This window comes from Cavia porcellus, unplaced genomic scaffold (assembly GCF_034190915.1).
Source record: "Cavia porcellus strain 051 isolate PalLab524CR breed Dunkin Hartley unplaced genomic scaffold, mCavPor4.1 scaffold_27, whole genome shotgun sequence".
NCBI lineage: Eukaryota > Metazoa > Chordata > Mammalia > Rodentia > Caviidae > Cavia > Cavia porcellus.
This window is the reverse complement of record NW_026947510.1, coordinates 1,656,600-1,680,379: the sequence shown is the minus strand read 5'-3', so window position 1 is coordinate 1,680,379 and position 23,780 is coordinate 1,656,600. Positions and strand designations below refer to the sequence as shown.

Here is a 23,780-nt window from a genome sequence, read left to right as displayed (position 1 = left end):
GCCCTGGAACCCCAGTAGTGTTGGGGAGGATGATAAGGCTGGTTTTCTGACCAGTTACCAAAATGAAGTCTTCTCTCTAGATCATAAGTGCTGCTGAGCATCTTGCTTGACCCCATTTCTTAGCAAATTGTAAGAAAGAACTCTAAAAGCTTTGACATGGAAACAGATGTCTAAAAGGGGGACCTGAGCTACAAAACTCATGAATTGCAGTCCTTCTTCCTGCATGAATAACATATACTCACACAATGTAGAAGACAGAGAATGGAACAAGGCAGTAAGCAGGCCACCTGGCCAGGTGTCCCACAAATTGCGTAAGGTATTTCCCACAGCATCCCCATCTGCCTGATGCCGCAACTCATCTGAACCTTTCCTTGTTTATCCTAAATACACCCATGCAATTTGGGGACACCTGGCCAGGTGGCCTGCTTACTGCCTTGCCTCACTGTGCAGCTAGAACTGCCAGTAGGTTCTTGCAGTACAACACACAGGGAAAACTGCCATCTATCTCCACTTCTGCTGAGACACGAAGCAGTGGAAACCTCAGTACATCTACCAACTCTGGAGAGGGTTGCATTGTACAGAGGTGAGGCTCCACAGGGCACAGTCAGAGCAGAAGCCATGAGCAGGGATCCCTCCAGCTGCAAACACACAGGGTTGCTCATGAACTGATGGGATGTGACACTCAGAGACTGTCTGCCCTGCCTGAAAACTAATTTAAAAACAAAATTTAAGCCCAGCTGAGTGGTAAAGATCAGCCCTTGCCTGACAGTCCCTGAAGCAAATATTCACACTCATCTCACTCATGCCAAATAAGAAAGGGTGTGGACAGCTTCTGTCCCCAAACTTCTATGCCTTTATCCCCAGTCTCCCCACTCCAGTGACCAGCCCCAGGCTCAGGACCACTGGGCTAGACTGGAGCAAGGGTAAGAGGAAGATTGTGCTCTATGTTAATTTGGCAGTTAGTGATAAAACACAAGTCCCCAGTTCTACAAGATTTAGAATGTAAGAAGAGTCAGTCTGGTGGTCTGGGAATGAACCACGGAACAGACAAGTCTGAGAATGAACCGTGGAACAGACAAAAAAAAAAAAAAAAAGACAGATACTGAGCTATCATTCAATGTAAACTAAAAATGGACTTGATTAGTTTCCTATTTGCATTTGGGAAAATATTTTAAAGGGGGGGGATTGCATGGCTTTCTGATGAGATATTCTGACCTGTGACCGTGGCACTAGTGGCTCACACTGGCTGGCTGAGGCCTTGTAGTATAAATGCTAGAACATAAGGCTCAGTTCTCTATCATGGTCCTTTTTCCCAGTCACAGAGTTATTTGCAGCAGTGCTTTAACCTTGCTGTTATGCATTGCTCCTCCTCAGACCATGAACCCTTCAAAGCAAAGTTTAGTAATCTGAGTATCTGCCATGTTTGGTATCCTTCTCTTGGCTTTCTCTGGCCATTTTGTTTAGTCACACAAATGTAATGGGGCTGTTTATATTCTTTCTCCTGGACAGGAAAGATATCTGTCTACCCCACAATAAGAGGCTGCCTTTGATTGACTTCAAAGGGCGTTACTATTGCTTCCCTGTGTTGGGGAAGAGTATTGACATGCTCTATGCTCTAGAACTCGTGTAATTCCCCACAAGAAGTACACATCTGTCTCAGCCATCCAAAAAGAAGAAACAAATATGGAATTTTAATCTTAGGCAGGTCCAAAAGAACAGTGAAGCGAGCATTATTTTGACATTGCAATCATGCAAAGGAGGCTCAGAGAAGTGATACGACCATTCCCTGTGTCACATAACTTGCACATAGCAGAGCCAAGATTCAAGCCAGGTCTGCCTACTACCAAAGCCAAACCCTGTGGCCTCTCCTGTTGCTGCTGCCTTGAAGAACTGAGAATGTCTTCACAATTCCACCCATCTATTCATCCATCCATCCATCTATCCACCCAATATGGATTTATTTGACTCCCAATACTGCCTCGAGATTTAGCATGGGTGTATTTAGGATAAACAAGGAAAGGTTCAGGTGAGTTGCGGCATCAGGCAGATGGGGATGCTGTGGAATATTCCTTATGCAATTTGTAGATTGTCTTCTATAGCCAGAACTCCACCAACCTTCCCAATTTCCTCCTCTTGTTCTCATTAACAGAACTACAAAGGGATGGGGCTGGAAAGGAGGCAACGTCTTCCATATCAATTACTGGCTGGGACCTAAAGTCTTAGGGGAGTCTTAGGGGATCTCTGTGCATGCTGAGCAAGCATTTTGGGACCTTCCAAAGCACCTCCAAGCATCTTCCATGTACTTAACTGCTGGGACAAAAATTCAGGTGGGCCACATATTAAGACACTTGATGTGCTTTTATTCTGCATCCTCATCCAGACCCCCACTGGCCTTCCTCATCATCACCAGTCCCACCCACACAAGTGTGGTTTCCCCCTGCTATCTGCTCCTGAGCAGAAGGGAGCCACCACGCAAGTAGCTACTAACACAGGCAACAAATCCTCTCAACTTTGGGTATGAAGGCAAAGACTGTTAATAGGTGTGACTAGAAGGTAAAAGACACACATGAGTGAGAAGAAATGATACAGGCAAGCCAAAGTCATGAAGAAGCTGAAATGCATGTCCTAGAGCCCTGTAGGATGGTCACTAGAGAGCCTGGCTGGGTGACAGAAGGGCTCCACCTTCCTGGGAGCCATGGAGAGGGCCAGAGTACTCCTAGCCACTGCAGAGCCAGGTCCTGTTCCAGGCTCTGCAGACCAATCTGCCCTCAGTATCTGTAGCACCTGGGTTTGTGGGCCTCTCAATTTTCAAACACATTTATCCATATAATAAATCTTCATGAATTAATGTAACTGCAAAGATCTCTGTGCACTGAAAAACGGATAACTAGAGCAGGGGTCTTGACACAGGTGAGGGTTTGCAGGGGGAGGACAGCAGGAGAGCCTGACTCACCCTCACCCCTCTAGCATTCTGGTTCCTCTCTGCTCTGTCCTGTCCTTCCCTTTCAGCCAGTAGTCCACCATCAGCCTGAGCAGACACCCAAGTGAATGCTGTCTATCAATCCCTTGAAGTACAATGGGGACAGCTGCCCCTACTGCTCCTTCTTGCTTTTTCTTGAAGAGAGAATCACCCCTTGTGCTTCCCTGACCCCCACTCAACTTGATCAGACTCCAAGAATTCAGGGCACACCTCATCACCATCTCTTTGTGGGCTTGCCACATGTGACCTCCATGGAAAGACACTGCCTGGGAGCAGTCCCTCCAGGCTTATGTTTTCAAGAGGAAAATTTGAATTGAAAGTGGCCAACATGGAGATTCCATGATGATGGACTAGGGGAAGAGAGAGTTCCTTCAGAGTGCAAGGCATCTGCTCAGGTTAAGAGTTGGTGGGCTGCATAGCAAAATAACAGGTCAGTGAAATGACTCCAACATCAGGGGAGCCCCCACCATGGCTGGGAGATAAACATGCCAGCAACTGAATAGCAGGAAGCGGAGGGCAGGGTCACAACATGCTGCAGTGATATGCATGGGCAGCAAAAGGGTTAAAACGTTGGGCGAAACCCCACCCATTAAAGCCATCCTGCCCAGCAGGTACTAAGTGGTCATGAGATAGCACAGTGACACAGGAAAAACAGTAGGAGATAAAAAACTAATCTCTCAGTGAAAAGTGACCTCCTTTGAGGCCCAAGGAAAAAACCTTGTTGTGTTGCAGCTCTTACAACTTCAGTTACCATGCAGGTGTTCCCTGAAGACTAGCCAAAATGGGATTCCCCCAAAAAATACATTCCTGACTGAGACACAGTCCCATGTCCCTCAATCCTATATGCAAACCTGAACCTCTCATCCTAACAGTGTGATTCCTCTCCTGGTTGTTTCTTTGAGGGTATCCTCTGACTCAATGCCTAGCCTTTTCTTGTTTGTTATTGGTCATTCTTTTCATCATCCCATCATACACTTGCCACCCCACAAACTTTTCCCCTGTGCTTCAGATAATTGTTAAAGAACGTCAGATGTTTCTGATTACTGCCCCTCCACTGCATTCAGTGCTCCTAAAAGAAGATTCAGAAACCTCCAGAAGGAGCAGCTACTGTACTTGGGAGGCTACTTCATGCTTAATGTGGGAGCTACAATTTCCACATAGGTATTAACACAAGTTAAGAAAAATGCAACCCAATCCTAACAGACACGACTGCTATTGTAGGAACTTTGCAAATCAGTTTACATGTCATTAGAGGCAGCTAATCATGGAAGACCACACAGCCCTTGATTTCTTTTAGGATCCTTAAAGAGAAATTAATTTCAGCAAGAATTTCTTGCTGTCTGCCTGTCAGTACTACAGGATACGTATGGGAATCAATAAAAGTAAAAGCCACCTGACCCTCTGAAGCAGATCCAGGTAGATTCCAAGACATATTTTCATGATCTGAGTTTGATAATCTAAGTCTCTTGTCACAGGGACTTGTCATAGAGAGCTTTCCTTGGTTTCTGGTAATTGCCTGTGTTGCAGTTGTTTAATAGATGCCTTCCAAGGTCTTTAAGGCTACTGTGCAGTGACTGTCAAGCCAGAGAAGTCAACAAGTTCCCTGCAACTAAAGAACCACAAGAGCTGGCATTCCACACTGTACACTCCTGATTAGCACAGTTTCAGCAGTGGTCAAGATTGGACAGTCGAAGAATAATGTTGAATAAAATAAAGAATATCTTGACTTTGTCTCCCTTAGCTAAAAGGAGTCTTTGACTGGAGAGTTGGTATGTTCATGTATTTAGTTTATAAAATGAAACAGAGGTTCAGAGAGCTTATGTGTCTTGCTCTAGTTCACAGTAGTACCCATAGCAGGGCCAGGGTTGGAATTTGGGCTCCAGATCTGGCTAGGGCTCTGAGCATAAGTGAATTGTGTGGTCTCTCTGTCAGTGAATGGAAGAGAAGCTTGAAGATCACAGACCGGCCATGACTGAGGTCCTAGTAATCTTATGTGCGCCTAAAAGTCAGATCTGAATGTAACCATAAAGACTGTCCAGTCCAACTTCTCAGTTTACAGATAAGGAGCTCACAGAAGAAAAGTGACTTGCTTAAAAGTAGTAGCAGTGCCCAAACTTTGTGATTTGCTAAAGCTTGGTGCATGCCAGCATTCCCCGCTTCCTGACAGCAGGTGTTCATGCTTGGTTAAGAAAGCATATTGTAATTTTTCCATGACCTTCCTTTGGACTGGGGTGGTTAGTGCCTCCCTCGAGCCATATAAGATTTCTTTCTCAGCATTTTAGTTTACAAGGGTCTAGATTTCTCAAGGATCTGAGTCTCCTCTCCCGTGTACATATGTGTAGCTGTCCATGCTAAATGGAGTGAGCCTAAGAAACAGTGCTCATATTATCAGAAAGGCAGGCCAAAAGTGCTATTCCCTTTTTGGTTATCTGAAGACATCCTTAACTCCAACCTACGAATTTTCCTCTAAGTTCATTCTCAATAGTTAGGTTACAAGTTTCAGGATCTATCAATAACCACGGATACTATTCTTCTCCCCAAAATGCTTTGCATGCTCCCTATATTTCAAATAAAAGGCACAGACCCTAAAACCATCATGGAGGCCATCTGTGATGTGGTTTTACTTTCCCTCTAGTAGTACTGCCCTTATTTCTTGTAAACACTCTGATGATACCCACAAGACCAGCTTTCCTAGAATAAATACTCTCATTGCTGACCCTCAAATCTGTTACCACCCTCTCAACAAACCCCTGCCTACCAAACGCAGATCACAGGGTGTATGTCTTTTCTGCCCTTCAAAACAGAGTCTCTTTGGTTTATTTTTGTCCTCTACACCTCAAAGAGAACTCAGCACATGGTAGCTCTGAATAAATAATGAGTTAAATGAATGAGTATGTTCTTGGAAAAATTACACTCGCTTTCTTCTACTCCATGCCAAGAAAAAGTCAACTACTACAGAGGAGAAAATAGATGGCATCTTGGGATATTCTCAACTGAACACAAACATAAAGCTCAAATGAGAGAGCAGGTTGAAGAAGATGTAACACTGCTTTATCTTCAGGATTTTTTCCCCCTCAAACATAGTAAACAATAAGAAATCCATATCATTACAAGAAAGGAGCAAGTATCTTTGTGGTTTGTTTGCATTTTGTAATCAGGATTTTTGGCTAGAGAAAAAATAAACAACAAAAAACCTTCTTTGCATGTATAATTTTGTCCCCTTTAGTTACTGCTTTAAGTAGACAAGATGCAGTGTACATTATTTCCCCATTGTTGCTTTGTCTTCCTGCACAAGAATAACACCATTCATATTGTCATCAGAAGTTCTGAAAGATCCCCTTTCCCTTATCCATGCCACTCATCAGTGACCAAGAACTGCAATGCAGCTCACGGAGGCCTCCTCAGCTCCACCTGTTTAGCTATGCTAGAAATCAGGCAGATTAGTTCCCAGTAACCTCCAGGAGAAACCCAGAAACAGAGAGATTAAATTGTGCCTATGACTTCTCTAGACAAGAACGTGTAAAACTGGCCATCTAGGGAGTTAAAACAAACCAACAGAGAAGCACCACTGTTACAAGATGATGACCGCTCTTTACAATGTATGTATCTTGGCCCTGGTTATTTTCCCTTCTAACCACTAGAATGAGTCCCATGGCAGAGATGCTGAAACGACGAGTGGCTTGCCCCAGAGCACACCGCTTGGCAGGACCAGTGGGACGTTTAAGACCAGTTTTTTCCTTCAATACTGCAGGAAACTTCTAACAGAATTGTATGAAGCTTCTTGTTGTCCAACTTCTTGTTAACATGAAGAAAAGACAACTATATCCTTCCTTAAAATACAGATATAGATTTTTTTTTTATTTTGTTTCATTTTTTGAGGGGTTTTTGGTACAGGGAATCAAACTCAGGACCTCTTTCTTGCCAACCAGCCAAACAGGCGCTGCACCACTGAGCTGTATCTATGACCCAATAACCGAACTTGATATTTTAATCTACGTAATAATCTTTAGCCAGGAAAAATCTTCAAAGTGGCCAAGACAAAGAGCTTCACAAGCCTGCCTGTATGTAAAGGCATTATCAAGCATGCATGACCTTCAAGCTAGAGCCAACAACCAGAAAGAAATTCTTGGGATAAGTGTCATTGTTGCAGTCATGAATTGCCTCTCTCAGTGCTTCTCAGAGTTTCGATGTATGGCTCTGCACTCCAGGATGGCTTTCATCCTATCATAACCAAGCCCTGAATCCTAGGGTTTTTCCCTTATTTTCACTATTTCTATACATATTTCCCCAGACTTGCACCCTTCGCTGCCTTCCTCAAAGGGCACAGGTCCCTAAACCTGTGCTATGATTAATGCTTTTCATGTCTTCCCCATCTGCCTGCAGATCTGAGGACAGGACTAAAAGTCTGTCTAATGAACATATATACCTCACTTAAACCTTCTTCTGCCCCCTTTTAGCCCAAGGTCACAACACCAGTCAGGACACTGCTGACCTCCTGAAATACTATCATGTTCTTGCTCGCCCTCCTTGGCTGCTATCTGCATCTGTCAGATGCTCTTCAAAAAGTTAGCTCAGACACTTATGTTGAAAAGTGGGGGCTTCTGGATGGGAATAAATGAACAGCCCAAACTCCTACTCTGGCTGATGCTTGGACTCCACATGAAAGGCTTCCTTATTCTGTCTCAGAAGAAAGGGGAGCCCGTGTCTGTTAAAAACATGGTTCTGTCCCATGAAATTACAAGAGGGCTGTTGAGAGCTTCCGTTAATTCCGTTGGGCCAGGCAAGTGGAACCTGGGCAGTTAATTCTGAGTTTGAGCTGAAGATGCTGGGATGAATGTGAAGTGGACAGTTAGCCCTTGCCTTATAAGCTGGTCATCTTCTTGTCAATGAAACAAAATACCTGAGCCCGGCATCTTAAGGAGAAGTAGTTTATTTTGGCTTCCAGTTTTCAGAGGATTCAGTCCATGGTTTGCTGCCTCCAAGGCAGAATGACATGGTGGAGGAACAATGTTCATCCCACTGCAGCCAGGAACTGCAGAGAGAAGGGAAGAGCTGGGATAAGAATCCACCTTTCCAGGTCACGATCCCAGTGACCATCTGTAACATGGCCTCCTAACAGCACGTTTAATGATGAACTACCCCATAGTTTATCACCTCCAAATAAAGAATGTGGATTTTGGGGAGGTAGGGGGAGATATTTTGGATCTAAGGCATAACACACCGTGAGCCTAAATTAGGGCCAAAGAAATGGAATACTAAGGATAAGAGATATATTTACAAGTAATGCCAAACCCTTTTGTGGGTCTTTGGTTTACATATCCTTCTAAAAAATATTAGCACAAGTGCTAAGTAGTCTTAACTTTTTTCCATCATCTCCCCCTTTCTCTGTGGTAAGATTCCTGTGGATAAAGTAACATCTGGGAAGTGGGAAAGACGAAGAATTGCAGAAAGTGCTCTAGATCACCTGCAGAAACCTTTATTGGAATTAGACAACAGACCTCTGAATCTGAGTTGTAACTTGCTGGGGCCACACCCATGCTCACTCATGGGCTCCATCACTGATAGAGGAAGCTTCTAAGAAATGCTTGTAGATGGACAAATAAACAGCTAAAAGTATATGAGTTTGAAAAGCCCTTCATCAGCACAAAATCAAAGCCTCAGTTTCTTTAGCCACATCAGTCTCTATTCTCCTGTTAAAAATGGGCAAAATGGTCCAAGTTCTGGCCAAAACTGGATATGTCCTTTCACTAAGGTGCTCAAAATCCCATCAAACTCAGTTGTGCAAATATTACAATATAAGAGACTCATTATTTGCTGCATCCAGTTAAGAAACTCCTGGGAACCTGGTTTCCTCCTCATATATTTGATGCATGAGCACAGAGGAGATAAACTTAGGCTGAAATCAGGAAGCTCTACATTTGGATGATGGATCCTCTTACCAGACATAAGACTTTGAGCAAATTACTTAACCTCCCTCTAAACCTTAATCTTCTTAATCTATAAAATGGAATAACAATGAGTAAGTGCTAAGCATAATGTCAAGGATACACTCACAGCTCAGTATATGTTTACTTCAATCATTCCCACACCCCATCCTGTCATTGTCTTCCTTCCCATAATCCCTAACTTCAGCATTGCCTACCAAAAGTCAGAGGATGGAGTGATCACAAAACCCAGGCGAGTAGCACTTGATGGCCCAGGGTTTATTGACAAGTCTGGGACGAGGCCACAGCCAAACCAACCGCCTGATCATTGAAAAGCACAATTAGAAGCTGATGCTGTCAATAATCCACATAATTTCTTAGGTATGATGGGGAGTGTGGGGGAATATTCGTAAAGTAACTCTTGATCCTTAAAAAAAAAAAGATTTTTTGCTTCTGAGAGACTTCATAGGGGACCTGAATTGCAGAGGGTCTGATGCCACCAACTGCCATCGCCTGGAGAGGTGCTGTTGCTGACTTGAGGGCTGAACAAGGCTAAGCCACTTCGTAGTGTCAGAACCACATCATGGATAGAGCAAAGGGGTTGAACAGATGACTGCTCGAGAACTTGCAAATTTTATGGTGGTCAAAGAGGGATCACGGAAGAGTAAAATTTACAAAGTTTAACCTTGCTGGGGGATAAAGTGTTTTAATTTGAAGTTAACTATAAAGTGGTATGATTGGATGTAATGACAAGGGTAGGTCAGAGGGCTTGGGAACCCTCTCAAACTTTTTCTCAGCACCTAGTGTGGCATCTGCCTTGGTTCAATTCCATCCTGAGTCCAACTCTGTCTCTGTATGATAGATCATGAAAAAGGAACAGGTCCCCTGATCTTCTCCCCTTCACTGGCTACTTCCAAGCTGGACAGAGGGTAGGAAGAAGCCCAACGGTCTTCATCATTTCTGCACTCAAGCAAACCTTTCCCTCGTCCCCCTATTCTGCTTTGCCTTCACCCCCTCACATACACAGCGCTCTTCTGCTAGGTATCAGTTGCCTTGCATGTCACTGCAAAAGGCCTTCCTTTGCTAATCCACCTCACAAATTTTTGCATTGTTGTTTGTCTCAATTTGCAGGCACAGTCGAAGAGGCCTGGACTTAGTTACATAACAGAAAACCAATATGACCACATTTTTTTCATTATAAAGGCTTTGAAGGCCACATGTGATTTGCTAGTGTGCAAGGGCGGTGAATGAATGTGTCAGGCTGGGACAATTAAACCTCCATCTTGTAAGAGGTGGGAATCATAGCCCTTGCTACCGGCTCTCAAGCCACACTAACAGAAACAAACGATTCTGCCCATTTATTCTATAAATGCACTATTTAAGGGAAGAACTCCTCTCTAGAAAAGCAAGTGGATGTGCATCAACCAGATAAACCTGGCTATTTTGAGTAGAGACCCTCTGAGCAAGCTGGTAAAGACAATCAGCCTCCACTTTCCCCTAGAAGCGCTGGGAAACCTCCCCTGACATACACACCGGGAAAAGGATCCAAGCACAGTGGGCACCTGGAAACACAACAATGAAGCACTGACCACAGGGATGACTGGCAGGAGAGCCAGGCCGTGGGGAGAATGACATAGGCCACCAGAGCAGGCTTCATTACTTGTCAAGCAAGGGAGAGGGATAGCTCTCTGAACTGGAGGTGAATGAAATACATTGAATGGAAAAGAGCAAGCTTTGCCCAAATTTTCATTGGCTCAAAAAGCAAATTATAAAGTCTTTTAGGACTGGTTGCTGTTCTGACTTTTCATCACAGATGTATAATTCTCAGAACCTGGGTTGCTCTGGAGGCCTATAGTGTTGTTCTCTTCTTGTCAAAGTGAAATTTTCATTTGACCTTCACCCTAGTTAGGGTCAGTAGCCAGGACTTCCATTCCCCAGTGTTTGATTCACTGTCCATTGCTCCAGCTCCATTGCCGGGATGAAGGATGGAGAACAAGTATCTCTCTTGGCCAAAGACAGGAGACAACTGCACAGAGTAGTGTACAGCCCTGTTAGCAGGCAGTGATGCTGTTTTCGGAGTGGGAAAGCAGAGGAAAAGACCCCCCCAAAAGTGGAAGGAAGCATTATCAAAATGCTGCTGAATATAGGTGGGGGGCAGAGGGAACAGAATAGAAAAAGGCAACCAAATGTCAATAGTACCTAAATCTGGGGACCAGAGGTTGTCGGTAATGTTTATTTCTTCTTTCTGTATTAGTTTTCCATATTTCTCTGTGTCCTGATGCTCTACATTTTCCAAATTTTTGATGTGACACATTTTTAAATGTCTTTCTGATGCAGCGAAGAAGAGAGCAAGATCAAGGGGGCTACAGAACCAAAGTAGGCTTAGCAAGGTCAGGACATTGTGCTGGTACTGGAGGTGAGAATTGAGAGTTTGACTAGATTTGTTTGTGCTATGCGTAACCAAGCTCTCGGGCTCCCTTGAGTCACCTATGACTGTCTCTTCTCTCCCCAGCTCCAGGCAGTTCATGGTGCTCAGAGACCCCAAGCTTGGAGATCCCACCAATCTCCCCCAGAAACTGGAGGATCATTTAATCCCCACAAGACATCTCTACAAAAAAAGAGAAGAAGAATACAGGGGTCTCCTTGGTTTTGTGAAATGGGACTCTTACCTCTGGTCTCAGTTTGCTGTGGCAGGTAGGGTCAGGGAGGCTAGATGCCCTCCTCCCACCAGCAGGCCCTTGCCACGCTCACCACAGAAATGGGGTGTGTCTCAGCAGACCCCAAAGTTTCTGTTTTGTGTCCTCTGCTTCCCTGCTTGGGGTTTGCCTTCTGTCTGCTGACCTTTGTTTTCTCTCTCACCTTGAATTGTTATTTACAGAAGGAAGAAGACAGCTGTGCTCGGCCCCTTTGCAGCAGCGGCTTGCTGCTCTCCCTCCTCATGGCTATGCCAGCTCCCTCTGCAGCCCCTCTCACTGGGTGGATCTTGAAGGCCAGGTCAGTTATCTCCTGGGGGAAAGATGGGCTGTGAGTGGGAGTAATGTGGCTCCACATATCACTCACAAGGCTAGCGCGCCCTGCTGTCACCTCTGCTGCTGAAGCCGTGTGTTTCAGAGCTTCTTGGTCTCTTGAAATTCTAGAGAACAGCATGGTGGCAAATACAAAAGTATTAATTTTATCCTTTGGAAAGGGATATATAAGTTTCGTTAGATTCCCAAAGAGGAGATGTGGGATCCGAAGCATTTCACTGAATGTCTTCATTCCCTGGGTTATCACCAGGAGACCTGTAGTCCACGTCACAGAGGATAGTGAAGGGGAAATGTAGTCGAGGCAAAGAGTTAACCTTGGAACTTGGTAGCCCTGTCCACCTCTTATGTCATGAATGGGTGACAATGGGACAGACATGTCTCCTGTGCCTCTTGAGATTCTTGTTCTTGTATCTTCAAAGAGCAGATGAGTTCCGCCCTTTTCCCCTCCACCTGTCTGGATAAGAGCAGACAAAAGGATGAAGGCCATTTTCAGATTAGTGGGCTGCACCCCACCTCACCCCAAGATCTTTCAGGGAGAGGGGTTGGAAATCAGAGCCACTGGCCAACTAGGCCTTCAGAATGGAGCCTTGCTGGCAGCCTATGTGGCACTGCCCTGTGGCACTGTACCGAGAGCAGGACAGCATGGGTGCAGAGTGGATGGAGGGAAGCAGGACCCACTGAACAGCCCTCTCACAGCCAAGCAGCTTGCTCAGAGTGGCAAGGGCAAGGGAACAAGCCAGTGAGCTTTGAGGAGGCAGGGAGAGGAGGGGGAGGGCAGTGAGTCCTAGGACCCAGTTCACTGGCCCCTGCCCCTTTGCCTGCCCGAGGGTTCACTCCAGGCCAGAGGTGCCTTTCTCCCCACTCCACAAGCTCAGGACCCTTGTTTGGGGACCAGGAGAATGGGACACCCCCCCCCCCCAGTGTCTAGCACGTCACTCTTACCTTCTCCCTCCTTCCCACACTAAGCAGTGAGTGAATTCCTTTATGACAGGTCTTCCTACCCCTCTAATCTCCTCTTTTTTTTGTCTTTTTCCTTTTTATTGGTACCAGGGATCGAACTCGCGACTGCCTGCTTGCAAGGCCGGCGCTTATGCCGCTGAGCTAAATCCGCAGCCCCTAATCTCCTCTTCTAAAAAGCTTTCACAAAATGTGATCTTTGATTAACGCTGGTGGTTCACATTCCATCAAACTTTAAATATTCCATGCTGAAATGAGTAATTGTGACTTTGAAGGAAGACTTCTGGCTGTCGCTATCTTCCCATATTAGGCCTCCCAGACTGAACACATTAGGGGAAAGAGACAGGCCAGACCAGGCCTTCAGTTGCTCAGCTTGGTAAAGGGTGAGGGTGACCAACAGTCCCTTTCCATTCTAAGTGTGAGGAGCATGTCTTGAGCCTTGCATGGGCACCTGTGAACATCGGGAAACCTTTCCACACACAGGCATCCAGAAAAGTGTGCAAGCCACAGCTGAGAGTTCAGGCCAAGGTGAGGGGAGGCATACACCACTTGGGCCAATGCCTTGGCCCTAGGCTGCGTGGCCTGATCATGTAAGCCACAAGCAGGCTTTTCCGAAAGCCACAGCTGCCTCTCAAGCATACATCCAGATCTGAAGATGACAGCTACGGGCCATTCCTCTGACACCAGTGACCATGCTTTGTACCCTGTGACACCAGTACTCTGGCTACAGGTGTCTGGATGTCACCTGGAGACTACACAGCAGAGCATCCTGGGAGGAGGCTTTCCTGGGTGCAAGACTCTGGGACCTGATCATGCCCAAGTTTCTTAGAAAAAGAAACTTGACAGGGTGAACACAGAGCCAGCAAAGTCCTCTACTAAGCAACTGCTGGAAGCTGAGAAGAAAGGCACAGTCATGGACTATCTGTGTCACTGAACAGTGAGGTTATCTAAGGCAGCTAAGGAAAGAGGATGGCTCCCCCATTCCCTCATGTGCTCTTACAATGAGAGCATGAGTTCCCCAAGAAGACCGAAGTTTGTCACTAAGTCTTGATACCTGAAAGGGTGGCTGATTGCAAGAAACACGTGAAACTATCAGTTCCACAAGAGGCTATAGTGCCACTGAGTCACTGGAGCGAAGCAGATGCCAAAAGCCCCAATGGGGGGACAAGAGTATGTGGGCACCCGGGCACCTCAGAACAACCACCACAGGCTGATATACAGATGTGAGTGGAGTGGACAGGGACACATGGCCAGAGTGTCAAAGCCCTGGCATCTAGCAGAAAGTTGGAGGCTCTACCGGAGTGGTCAGAACAAGGCCTGGTGCATCCTGAGTGAGCTTGAGGAGGCTGAGTTCTCCCTGACAGCAGAAAGGTGACTACAGAGGTATGAGTCATCTCCTAATCATGGCCCTTTACCCTGTGCTCTCTAGCTCTTGGCCCACACATATCAATCCCGGCCCAACTTCAAAGTCCCTTGGCATGTGGAATAGAGTATATGGAATCCCCCAATGGAATTGGGGGCCTCTGAGCTCAGAAACCACATCCAGAGTCCCTCAGAGCAGTGGCCTCCAAGTGACCTGCTTGCTCTTGGCAAGGATTGGGCCAGGATTCTGTATTTCCCACAAGCTCCCTCAGCTGCCAACTCTGATACCCAGTCAGCCTTCATGATGCACTGCCCTTTGGGATCTCCCACTGGACTCCACAGGTGACCACTGAGGCATGATCAGTTCCCAGGAAACAGCTGACCATATCAGGCTATGAGAGGGTAAGGGGCAAGGGGAGAGAAGGAGTTATGTTTCCCCTTCTCCTTTCAGTGGCTCCCTCTCTCCTGAAGACCTTTACTGTCAGAAGTTACCCTCCAGGAGCGATGCCCTGGTTCATAGCCTCTAGCTTCTGGCCATATGTGTTTCTGGGCAGGACCTTATGCCATCAATTATTCTGTTGTATTTTAAAGACCCATCCAAGGGTTTTAGCTCTTCTGCCCTATCAGGTTGGTAACTCGGAACACTAGGTATTATTTTCTTCCCTTCTAAAGGTCAGCCAAAGCACCATTCCATCTCCTGATTTTGCTGAGCAATCCTCCAACTGGCTTTCCTTGGTGCCCTTCTTAGAGATGTCAGTCAGTTCACCAGATCTTTAGCTACTTCTCCAGTTACCTCCAGGAGAATCAGAACCTCCTCAAAGCTACCAGCACTATGGCTTTAGCTTTCCTCTGCCTTGAACAATTCCCAAAATTAACCAGCTCTACAAGCTTAGTCTTTACCACATTGGAAGATCTGACCCAGAAAAGCCAGCCTCCTGCTGTTACAGAACTCCTGGACAACTGACCCAGTTCCAGGACCCAGGAGTACTGGAGCACCATAGAAGGCAGGACTGGGGCAGGACTTTCTTGGCAACAAGTTGCTCCCAGGCACAAAGCTACCCTCTGTCACCCTCATAAGATGCATGGCCCTTAGTTATCAGTGGACTAAGCAGAGCACTGGAATTGATCCAAAGAGGCTTTGTTCAACCTCTATACCTGGACAGGAGGTCCCAGCTGAGGGTAGTTTCTAAGGAAGACACCAGCATATAACTTTGAAGCTGTCTGGTAGGACAAATGCAAGCAAAATATGGCTAGAAAGAATTCTCAAGTTGCATTTCAGACTTCCCTTTAACAATTTGCTCTGCTCTCACATGTGGCCAAAAAGCTGTCTTGTGATGTGGAGTGGCATCTAAGGGGAAAGGGCCTCATTTTCTCAGTTCAGCTCAGCTGTCTCTAAGCCAAGCAGACCTGGCATGTGCTTCCTGGAGAAAATTGCAGGTCACTGGTTAGTGCTTCTCATCGTCACTGTCATTAATAATTTTGACTTGGTGTTCTGCTGCTTATTTATGTGGAGAAGTCACATCTATCTTTTTCTATTCCCCGCTTGCCAGGCAGAGAAAAATGGCCAGAGTTTTCTTCTGAAAAGCACAAGGCACAGTGGGTCAAAGCTAGGGATCAAGGAAATTAGTGACCTCAAGGTGACCCAAGGAAAGTAGTCACCTTGGAAAAGGCTTCCTTTAAGTGAAGCAACATGCGTGTGGAAAGAAGATTCCTTAGGTCATCATAAATAGTAATATGACCTGCCTTGGTGGAAAAATTCACCTAGTTCTCTTGACAAATCATCTCTATAAGAGATCTAAGTGAGGGTCACCGAGACGTAGTTAAATACAGCTGGCAACCAATTAGAATAATTGTAAGCAAGCAACTGGAAAAAATAGATTCCCAAATGTTAGTCAGACGGATAAACTTATAAGCCAACAGTGAACTTGCCACCAATAATAAAACACGGTTCTTGCTGAGTTAACAACGACCTTTACGCATGCAGTGGACTTGTGTTAGACACCACATCGAGTACTTGAGAATAACAGGGTAGAAAGAGCACTGGCCTGGGAATCAGAAGACCTGGGTTTTCTGTTCTGCCATACCCAGCTATGTGGTCTGGGTGAGTAATCCCCTCTCTCTGGGCTAACTATACTGGTCTAAAAACTGAAGAGGTGAAACTTACAGGAGCTCAGCATTCCCTTCCAGGCTGAGAGTTTGAAACCATGACTATTTCTGGGCAATTCATGAGCCAGTCACATAAATGAAGCTCTTCTTGTCTCATGTCTGGCTCTTGCAGTGGATTCATTTCATGATCAAAGTACAACATTGAGGTGGACCAGTGATGTATTCTGCATACCCCTGGGACCTTGTGGAGGTCACTATGGCCAAAACTATTTTCATAATAAAACTTAAGATGCTGCTTACCTTTGTCACTGGGTCATCACCTGCACCAACATCACAAAAGCAATGGTGGGCACAGTTGTGATGCCTTGGCACAAGTCAAGGCAGAATTAACCTAGCCATCACTGTAGCCTTCTCAGCTGGGTGCTCACGGAAGCAGGAGGAAGCTGGGTCTGATTAGGAATGACCTTGATAAAGTAATAAACATTTTTAACTTTATTAAATTCTAACTCTTGAGCACACTTTTTACAAGATTCTTTGTGAGAATAAGAGAAGTACACATAAGTCCCTTGAATTTCTTATCAAAGAGCAGCAGTTTTCTCAAGCAAAAGCTCTGTGCAACTGTTTGAATGTCAGGCTGATCTAGCAAAGCCGTTCTCTACATGAAACATTGTGATTTTTACTTTAAAAAACAACTCACAGTCTCTGATAGTGTATACCCTGGTGTTTAGCAGTAGATTTCTCAAAACACAATGAGCAGGTCACTTCAAGGAAGAAGAATGACAGTTTTTGGTTTTTTGGTTGTGGGGTTTTGGCGGGGGCTGTGATAAAACCTGAACTTTCAAGAGTAAACTAGAATTTTGGAAAATTGGCATCTGCTTTTCTGATCTTGATAGCTGCCTCGTACTTAATTTTTTTCTAATAAGATTTTTAGTATCTTTTAGTGAGATGTGTCAAAATTTAAGACCTACCTAAATGTTTCCAGATACCTAAAGTCTGGTGTTAGGAAGCCTTGCATAGATAAAGAGCCACTAAAATTCAACATAAACCAGTATATTTTAAATGGCATAGCAGAGTAGGAAAAGCTGATTGATAATGTTTTTATATTTTCACATTGCAACTGACCTTTAAGACATCACCAGTGGCCAAGTTTGGTGTAGTATCAAAAAGGAACAATTGCAACTATCTAAAAAGATTACAAAATTCTTTTCTTAACTCTGTACAGTATATGTATAAGGCTGGGATTCCCTCATATGCTTTAATCAAAGTAACAAATTGCAAGAGACTGAGTGTAGAAGCAGACATAAGAATCTCCATGTCTTCTATTAATGGAGACATTAAAAAGATTTGCCAAATAATCAAATAGTAGTTCTCACTGGCAGTGATACTCTTTCCTCCCTCCCCTTGCACAGGGGACCTTGGGCAACTGTTTGACTGACAGCATAGTGGTGGCCAGAGATGCTGTGGGACATTTACAGTGTGCAGAGTGGGGGGACACTGCAGAAGAGGAGCTAGTCTTGGACTTCAGAGTGCCAAGGGTAGGAAGCATGATATAACTCCACTCTGCACTAAATTTTTTATTTCAGAAACTTTTATGTGAGCATATCGTGGGTTTATTGTCAATCTTTAAATAAATGTCATTTTTATAACTTCACCATCTATTTTGTAATACAGTAACTACCAATAGATGTAACCCACATAAACAAAAGACAGCTCTTTGATGCCCTCAATGATTTTTAAGATTGTAAGTGGGTTCTGAGACCAAAATGTGTTAAGAATTCCCGATGTAGATAAGAGTGGAGAGATCATAGAACTGTATTTACTAAGCAGCCCTACATGTCAGCCTTGTAAAAACAAGGAACTGTCAGGGCAGGCATGCCAGGGATCCACAGTGCTCCTCAAGGCAGGACAGCATCCAGACTGAGCTAGCACAGAGGTCGGTGTGGAGCAAAGGAGGTCAATGGAAGCACCTCCTGGGTGTGAAGGTCTACCCTGACTCCAGCTCATCTGCTATTCCCCAAAACCTTACTGTCTAGATGGGAACAGGGACACAGCTGACATTTCCACTAGAGGAAGATGCAAAACATAGAGGGATAAGAAGTCAGTGAGGAGAAGGCTTAGGTAGGTACGGGGGTAGGGTAGAGGAGACAGCAATATTCTGGGCTGAGTCTCCAAGAATGAGTAGGAATTTGTTCCCTGAGAGTGAGAGAGGACCATATCCTCACAGACCCTCAAGTGATGGCCTGAGCAAAGGCCCTGAGCTGTGAAACAGCAGGACATGTCCAGGGGAGACATGAGAGGATGAGGAGCAAATGAAAACCAGACTAGATATACTCCTCAAGTAAAACAAACCTCGTGCCCCCAGTGCAATCAAGATATTTTAGAAATCAAGGTGTAGCCACTCTGCTAACATTCAGTATTCTATTTTTAGAAGAGAGCTATAGGCTGGTTTGTAATTTATATACATGCACACAAAGTACCTGTTTTGGAAAACAAAACTACTCAACCCTCCTGTCTCCATGCAGGATAAAAGGATCCTCCCTACTCTTTCCCCTGTAAGCACCTCTTCACATTTTAAGAGGTTCCTGGAATTGTGCTGGTGACCTAGGGCTCCGGCAAGATCAGAGGAGGAGGGAGGGCCAAGCCCCAAGGAACACACCAGAATTTGTCAGGAAGGGTCATGTGGTGAGATCAGCTGGTTTGCACTGCAGCAGGTAATGTTTAGTTTTGTTTTGTTTTTGTCAATCAGAGCAGTTGGCTAAGATGGTAAACTGCAGAAGCAGGATATCAATATGGCTATCTATCCAGTACTGATATGGTATACCAAAGCATTCCGGGCCAAGTCCTGGCAGTTATGTAAATGAAAAGAGAGGAAAGAGAAGGGACCTGTGCTGATAGCAGTTAATGCTATCCGTCTTTATAACAGCTAAGCTGTTGCTAGAGATACTCTGGGATTGTTGGCTCTGGCTAGCAGGACACAACCTGCACTTCCTGTCTAGCACTAGTAGGTGACAGAGGCAGCTTCCCTGACGCACAGCTGGGACTCTGGTTCCCATAGAAGTCTAATTGAAATCCCTGTATTCCACAGCTCCTAGAACTTTGTATCCTGTGCAGGCTGGCACAGGGTGGCCAGCACTGTCACTAGTTAGCATGCATTCTCAGCCACACAGAAGACAGCAATCAAAAGCTCTTTCTCTCTTTTCATCTCCCCCACCCCCACCTTTTTTTAAACATAGGGACTTCACACTGCATCATTCCCAGACCTTCTTTTTGTTTTTTATTCTGAGACCAGGTTTCACTACGTTGCTAAGTTACACAGGCTGGGCTTGAACTTGCAATCTTCCTGTTTCAGCCTCCCGAGTGCTGGAATGACACATGTGCACCACCACACCCAACTTGGGCTGTTTGATGGCCATCGGCTTTCCCTCTCTTCTCCCTCATGGCCCTTGTTAGGGGAGCATCCCTTTGTGTGTTTCCAAGATGTTACCAACCTGATGAGGGTTCTTGCAAAAATCACAACTTGACAAAGTATAGCTCATTTAGTGTTCACAGCCCTATGTTTTCAATGCTAGATGTTACCAGCCCTATTTGTGTTTGTGGCTCTCCATGGCACTCAGAGCAAGCAGATACCAACAGGCACCAGGAACTCTTCCCTCCATGAGAGATGGTAGGTCCAGCAATTTTCCATCACTCTTGATTGTTCCCTGCTGGTACCCACTTTCTGTGCTATCACCCCTAGCCACTGGTCACTTTTGGTATCAGTGACCTTTATTGTTACCAGCTCTTGGTAACTTAGCATGCTCTACTAAGAAAGAAACAACAAATGGGCACAAATATGCCATGTAACACCAGTGGGAACAGCACACAGGCTGAACCACGAGGAGTATGGGAGGTTGCTTCTAAAGGAAAAGAGGAACGCTGGCCCATGTTTAAAAACATTCTGTTTGGTCATCAGTAAGCACAGGGTCCCTAGGAGTCTCAGTGATGAAAGTGTACTGAGATGCAGAATTATCTGGAATGGCTGCAGGGGGAGTCACGTGGGAGAGTCTGTGGGGAATGAATGAGCCGTGGCTGAGCTGGAGGTTTGCAAACTCCATAAAACTAGAGCACGGCCAGTTCATCAGGTGTCTGGCCTTGGTGTTTCCCCTTGTTAACTACAACATAACCAACTCTAAAAACATTTCACTCCACTGAGCTAAATCCCCAGCCCTCACTGTGTATAAATAAAGGTACAGACTGTGTTAACTTGTCACTGTCTCTCCATCAGAGAGATCAGGCCCAAGCTTTCCTTTTAGTAGGTGTCTATTTTTTTTCTTAATCTCCTGTTGCCCCCTCTCAAGACCCCACTGGCGCCAGGCAGATTGCAATATTGTCTGTGGCCAAAGGTCTCTGCAGTTGAAGAAAATATTTCCCAGAGTGGTCATGGGGTACCTAGTTTAGCTGGTTTGATTTCAAGACATTTAAGACAGCTTCAGAAGAAAAATCAAAAGCACCTCTTGGGGAGCTTTAGCCCTCCTCTCCTGTCTCAAACCTAGATGTTTGCCTGGAACAGGGGCAGTTGAAACCGAGGATCCCCTGCTTGGAGACCTGGGCTCACCCTCCTCTCACCAATGATCTGAGGGGCTAGTGTGTAGGTCTGTGGGTATGAATATATGTGTATGTGTGTATGGGGGACGCATGGCCATGGTGTTCCCTTTCCATACTGTCCAGAGAATAGGATTGACAAGCCAAGTTCACCAATCAGCTTCTAATCCAAACGGAGCACTTGGAGCCCCCATCAACCGGGCCAGGAGGCAAGTACCTCAAAAAATGGCTCTATTAAGTGGTCCAGAGGCCTCATAATGGACCTGCTACAAAAGAAGCCAATTCCCACTTTGTCAGGACAGGTGCAGTTTGCAGGCATCGTGCAAAAGATGTATGTATTCACGGTGCCATGAGGGACTATTTCAATTACAAAAGACACCAATGTCAGATTTTCGGGTAGAACAAACAGCTGCACACTGGAGCTCCACCTCATCCTTTTCTCTCTCCCACCTCCAGACAGAAAGTGGCAGTCAGCACAGCCCTGACCCCTGAGTCACCTTGAGGCTGCTGGTTCACGGCCACCAGAAGCCACAACCGCAGCACGGCAGCTGCAGTAATCATCACAGTCGCTATGCGCTGTGTGAGAAGTCACTGGCAGCACTGTAGCTTCACACTCTGCGCTGTCACAAACAATAACTTGTTTAACCAGCAGCAGTCAGTGTGGCATTTAATAAGCAACTTAAATCAGTAAAGCACCTTCCCTGTGTTTGGTGACCAACAGTAAAACAAAAGGTCGGGGCATCCACTCAGCCCTCCTGGGCACCACACAGACCCGGCCCTCCTGGGGAAGGCAGTGACTGAGGCACAGCTGCCCACATGTTCCCCTCACTATGAGTGCTGTCCCTCTCATGCTCACTGTGTCTAGGCAGTGATGAGGAGGATACGGAGACAAACTGAATGGAAACTGGATACCGTTCATACTTTTGTTCTGATTAAGAGTAGGGGCCCCGTGCTTAGCATGTCTACCCAAACACACCTTTTATAATTCACTAAGAATCTTCTCTTCCTAATAATCATGTCCATCTATGACACCAAGTCCTCTCTTCTTCTGCCTCCCTGACCTTCCCCAGACAGGTCCAGGGAGCCTAACAGTCATGCTCTAGAAAGAGCCACATTCAAGGCTTCCTACTATCTCCCAGTGACCCACATGACAAGAAGCTTATCTTGAGGCCCCAAAAACTGCATGTGCAGAGCAGCTCTCTCTCACCTTGTCCGCAGCTGGCTCAAAACCCTCACCACCATTCCGTGAGAAAAAGGAAGACCTATCACCAAACTGCACGGATCTCCTCCTGCCTCTGCTCTCTTGTCCACACGGTCCAGTGACCCGCGCAATTTCTCTTGACTGTGCCACCCTCTCTCTCTCGATGGAAATTGGCCTACCTAGCCCAAGACCTTGATGCTGGTCCCTTTCTCTTTCAGCTAGATTTTGCCTCTAGATTTCCCCTCTCCATAACTTTCACTCAACATGAACTGCCACAAAATATGTCAACTGAAAATTCAAAGTGCAATTTTGTAAAAACAATGATAAGTGGTGACTTTCGCATCCCTGGGATTTCGTCTTTATTAAGCTGGTTCCAGAGCCGCTGATGACAGGGTCCCAAGACTGTTATCTGAGTCAAGAGTCTTTCCCTGGTCACCTGTCCTCTTAAATGGCCTGCAGGCCAAGAGAACCCAGAAAACAAGATGGTAGGGTGCAGACAGAGACTATGCCAGGGCCTGAAGTGCATCGGGTGAGACAGCTTTGCACCCAGGATAATATACTCCATTGGGCACTTGAGAAGAGGGCATTCTTGATCCACAAATCTGAAGCAAAGCTTCATAGAACACCAGATAAAGAAAGACATTAATCCAAATCCTTTTTGGCTTCTCAGGAAAGGGAAAAATAGGACAAGATTCTCACTACCAGTAATGTCTACCCATGTGTGGAAATGCATGAGACTTTCCAATCACAGTGTTCATAATCCATCAGGGGAATGCCATAGAGAGAATGGGTGGGGGAGAAGCTAAAGTCAAACCATGAAAAGAATCCACTGTCTTCAGTTGGACGGGGACACTCATGTGGGAGCGAAAGCTACACAAGTCTGACAAACTAGGAACAGACAGAAACGCAGGTGTCAAAAGCCTGCAGCGGGGAGGAACAAGGGCCTTCCAAGGGGAGGAGTCTGGGTCTTACTGCAAATCTGTGGAGCCCTGGGAAGGTTTTCACCTGGAGAGGGAACTGGTAAGTCCATGTTAGAAAGTAAGGAACCCCTGAAGGGGAAAGAGCAGACTGGCAGAGCCCGGAAGAGGTGCTGGCAGCTGTCCTGGCAAGACATGAAGGTGGCTTTGGCCAGGGTGAGGGCAGAATCAGGAACAGTTTGGGCACTTGTAAAGAGGTCATCTTGACCAGCCCTTCTGGTGGATGAGCAGTGAGCTACACTGGAGAAGGGAATGGAGGGTGGATTCCCAGGAGATCCTAAGTGGATGGTGGGACCATTGAGCTAGATGTAGTTCAACTACAGAAACTAACACTAATGACCCACCTACGAAAATCACACCCACTCATCAAAGTCATTAATCATTCACTAATTGACCTCCCAGCCCCATCCAATATTTCAACATGATGAAACTTCGGTAAGAGAAGTCAAGTTTGGGGCTGACCATTGGTAACCTGCTTTAGGAGACAGTAAATTTCAATATTAATAACATAAAATATGAAGCTACTGCACCTCCCAGGAATTGTGGCTTTTTCACTGGGGTCCTAAACTCTATGAGGAAACCAGAATTCACATAGCTACATGTCATTTTCCAAAGTCTGGTCTCTCATCCATCCATTCAATCCACAAACACACCCCTGAGCATCTC

At 45.7% G+C, this 23,780-nt stretch overlaps 1 protein-coding gene across 3 annotated transcripts in view; it reads left to right on the top strand.

Annotated features, from left to right (window-relative positions):
- Positions 1-18,006, top strand: part of LOC101787838 (uncharacterized) — a 42,720-nt gene extending 24,714 nt beyond the window's left edge. For 2 of the 3 annotated variants that reach the window (XR_010043668.1, XR_010043670.1), the window contains exons 2-4: positions 11,417-11,598; positions 11,783-11,898; positions 12,981-18,006. Coding sequence is in view for 1 of the 3 variants with exons in the window: in XM_063237693.1 (XP_063093763.1) it covers positions 11,242-11,320; positions 11,417-11,598; positions 11,783-11,898; positions 12,981-13,094 (491 nt within the window). In the remaining 2 variants the exon portion in view is untranslated. Of the gene's footprint in view, positions 1-11,241; positions 11,321-11,416; positions 11,599-11,782; positions 11,899-12,980 lie in introns of all 3 variants that reach the window. The other variant, XM_063237693.1, reaches the window with a different exon arrangement.
- Positions 18,007-23,780: the final 5,774 nt, after the last annotated feature.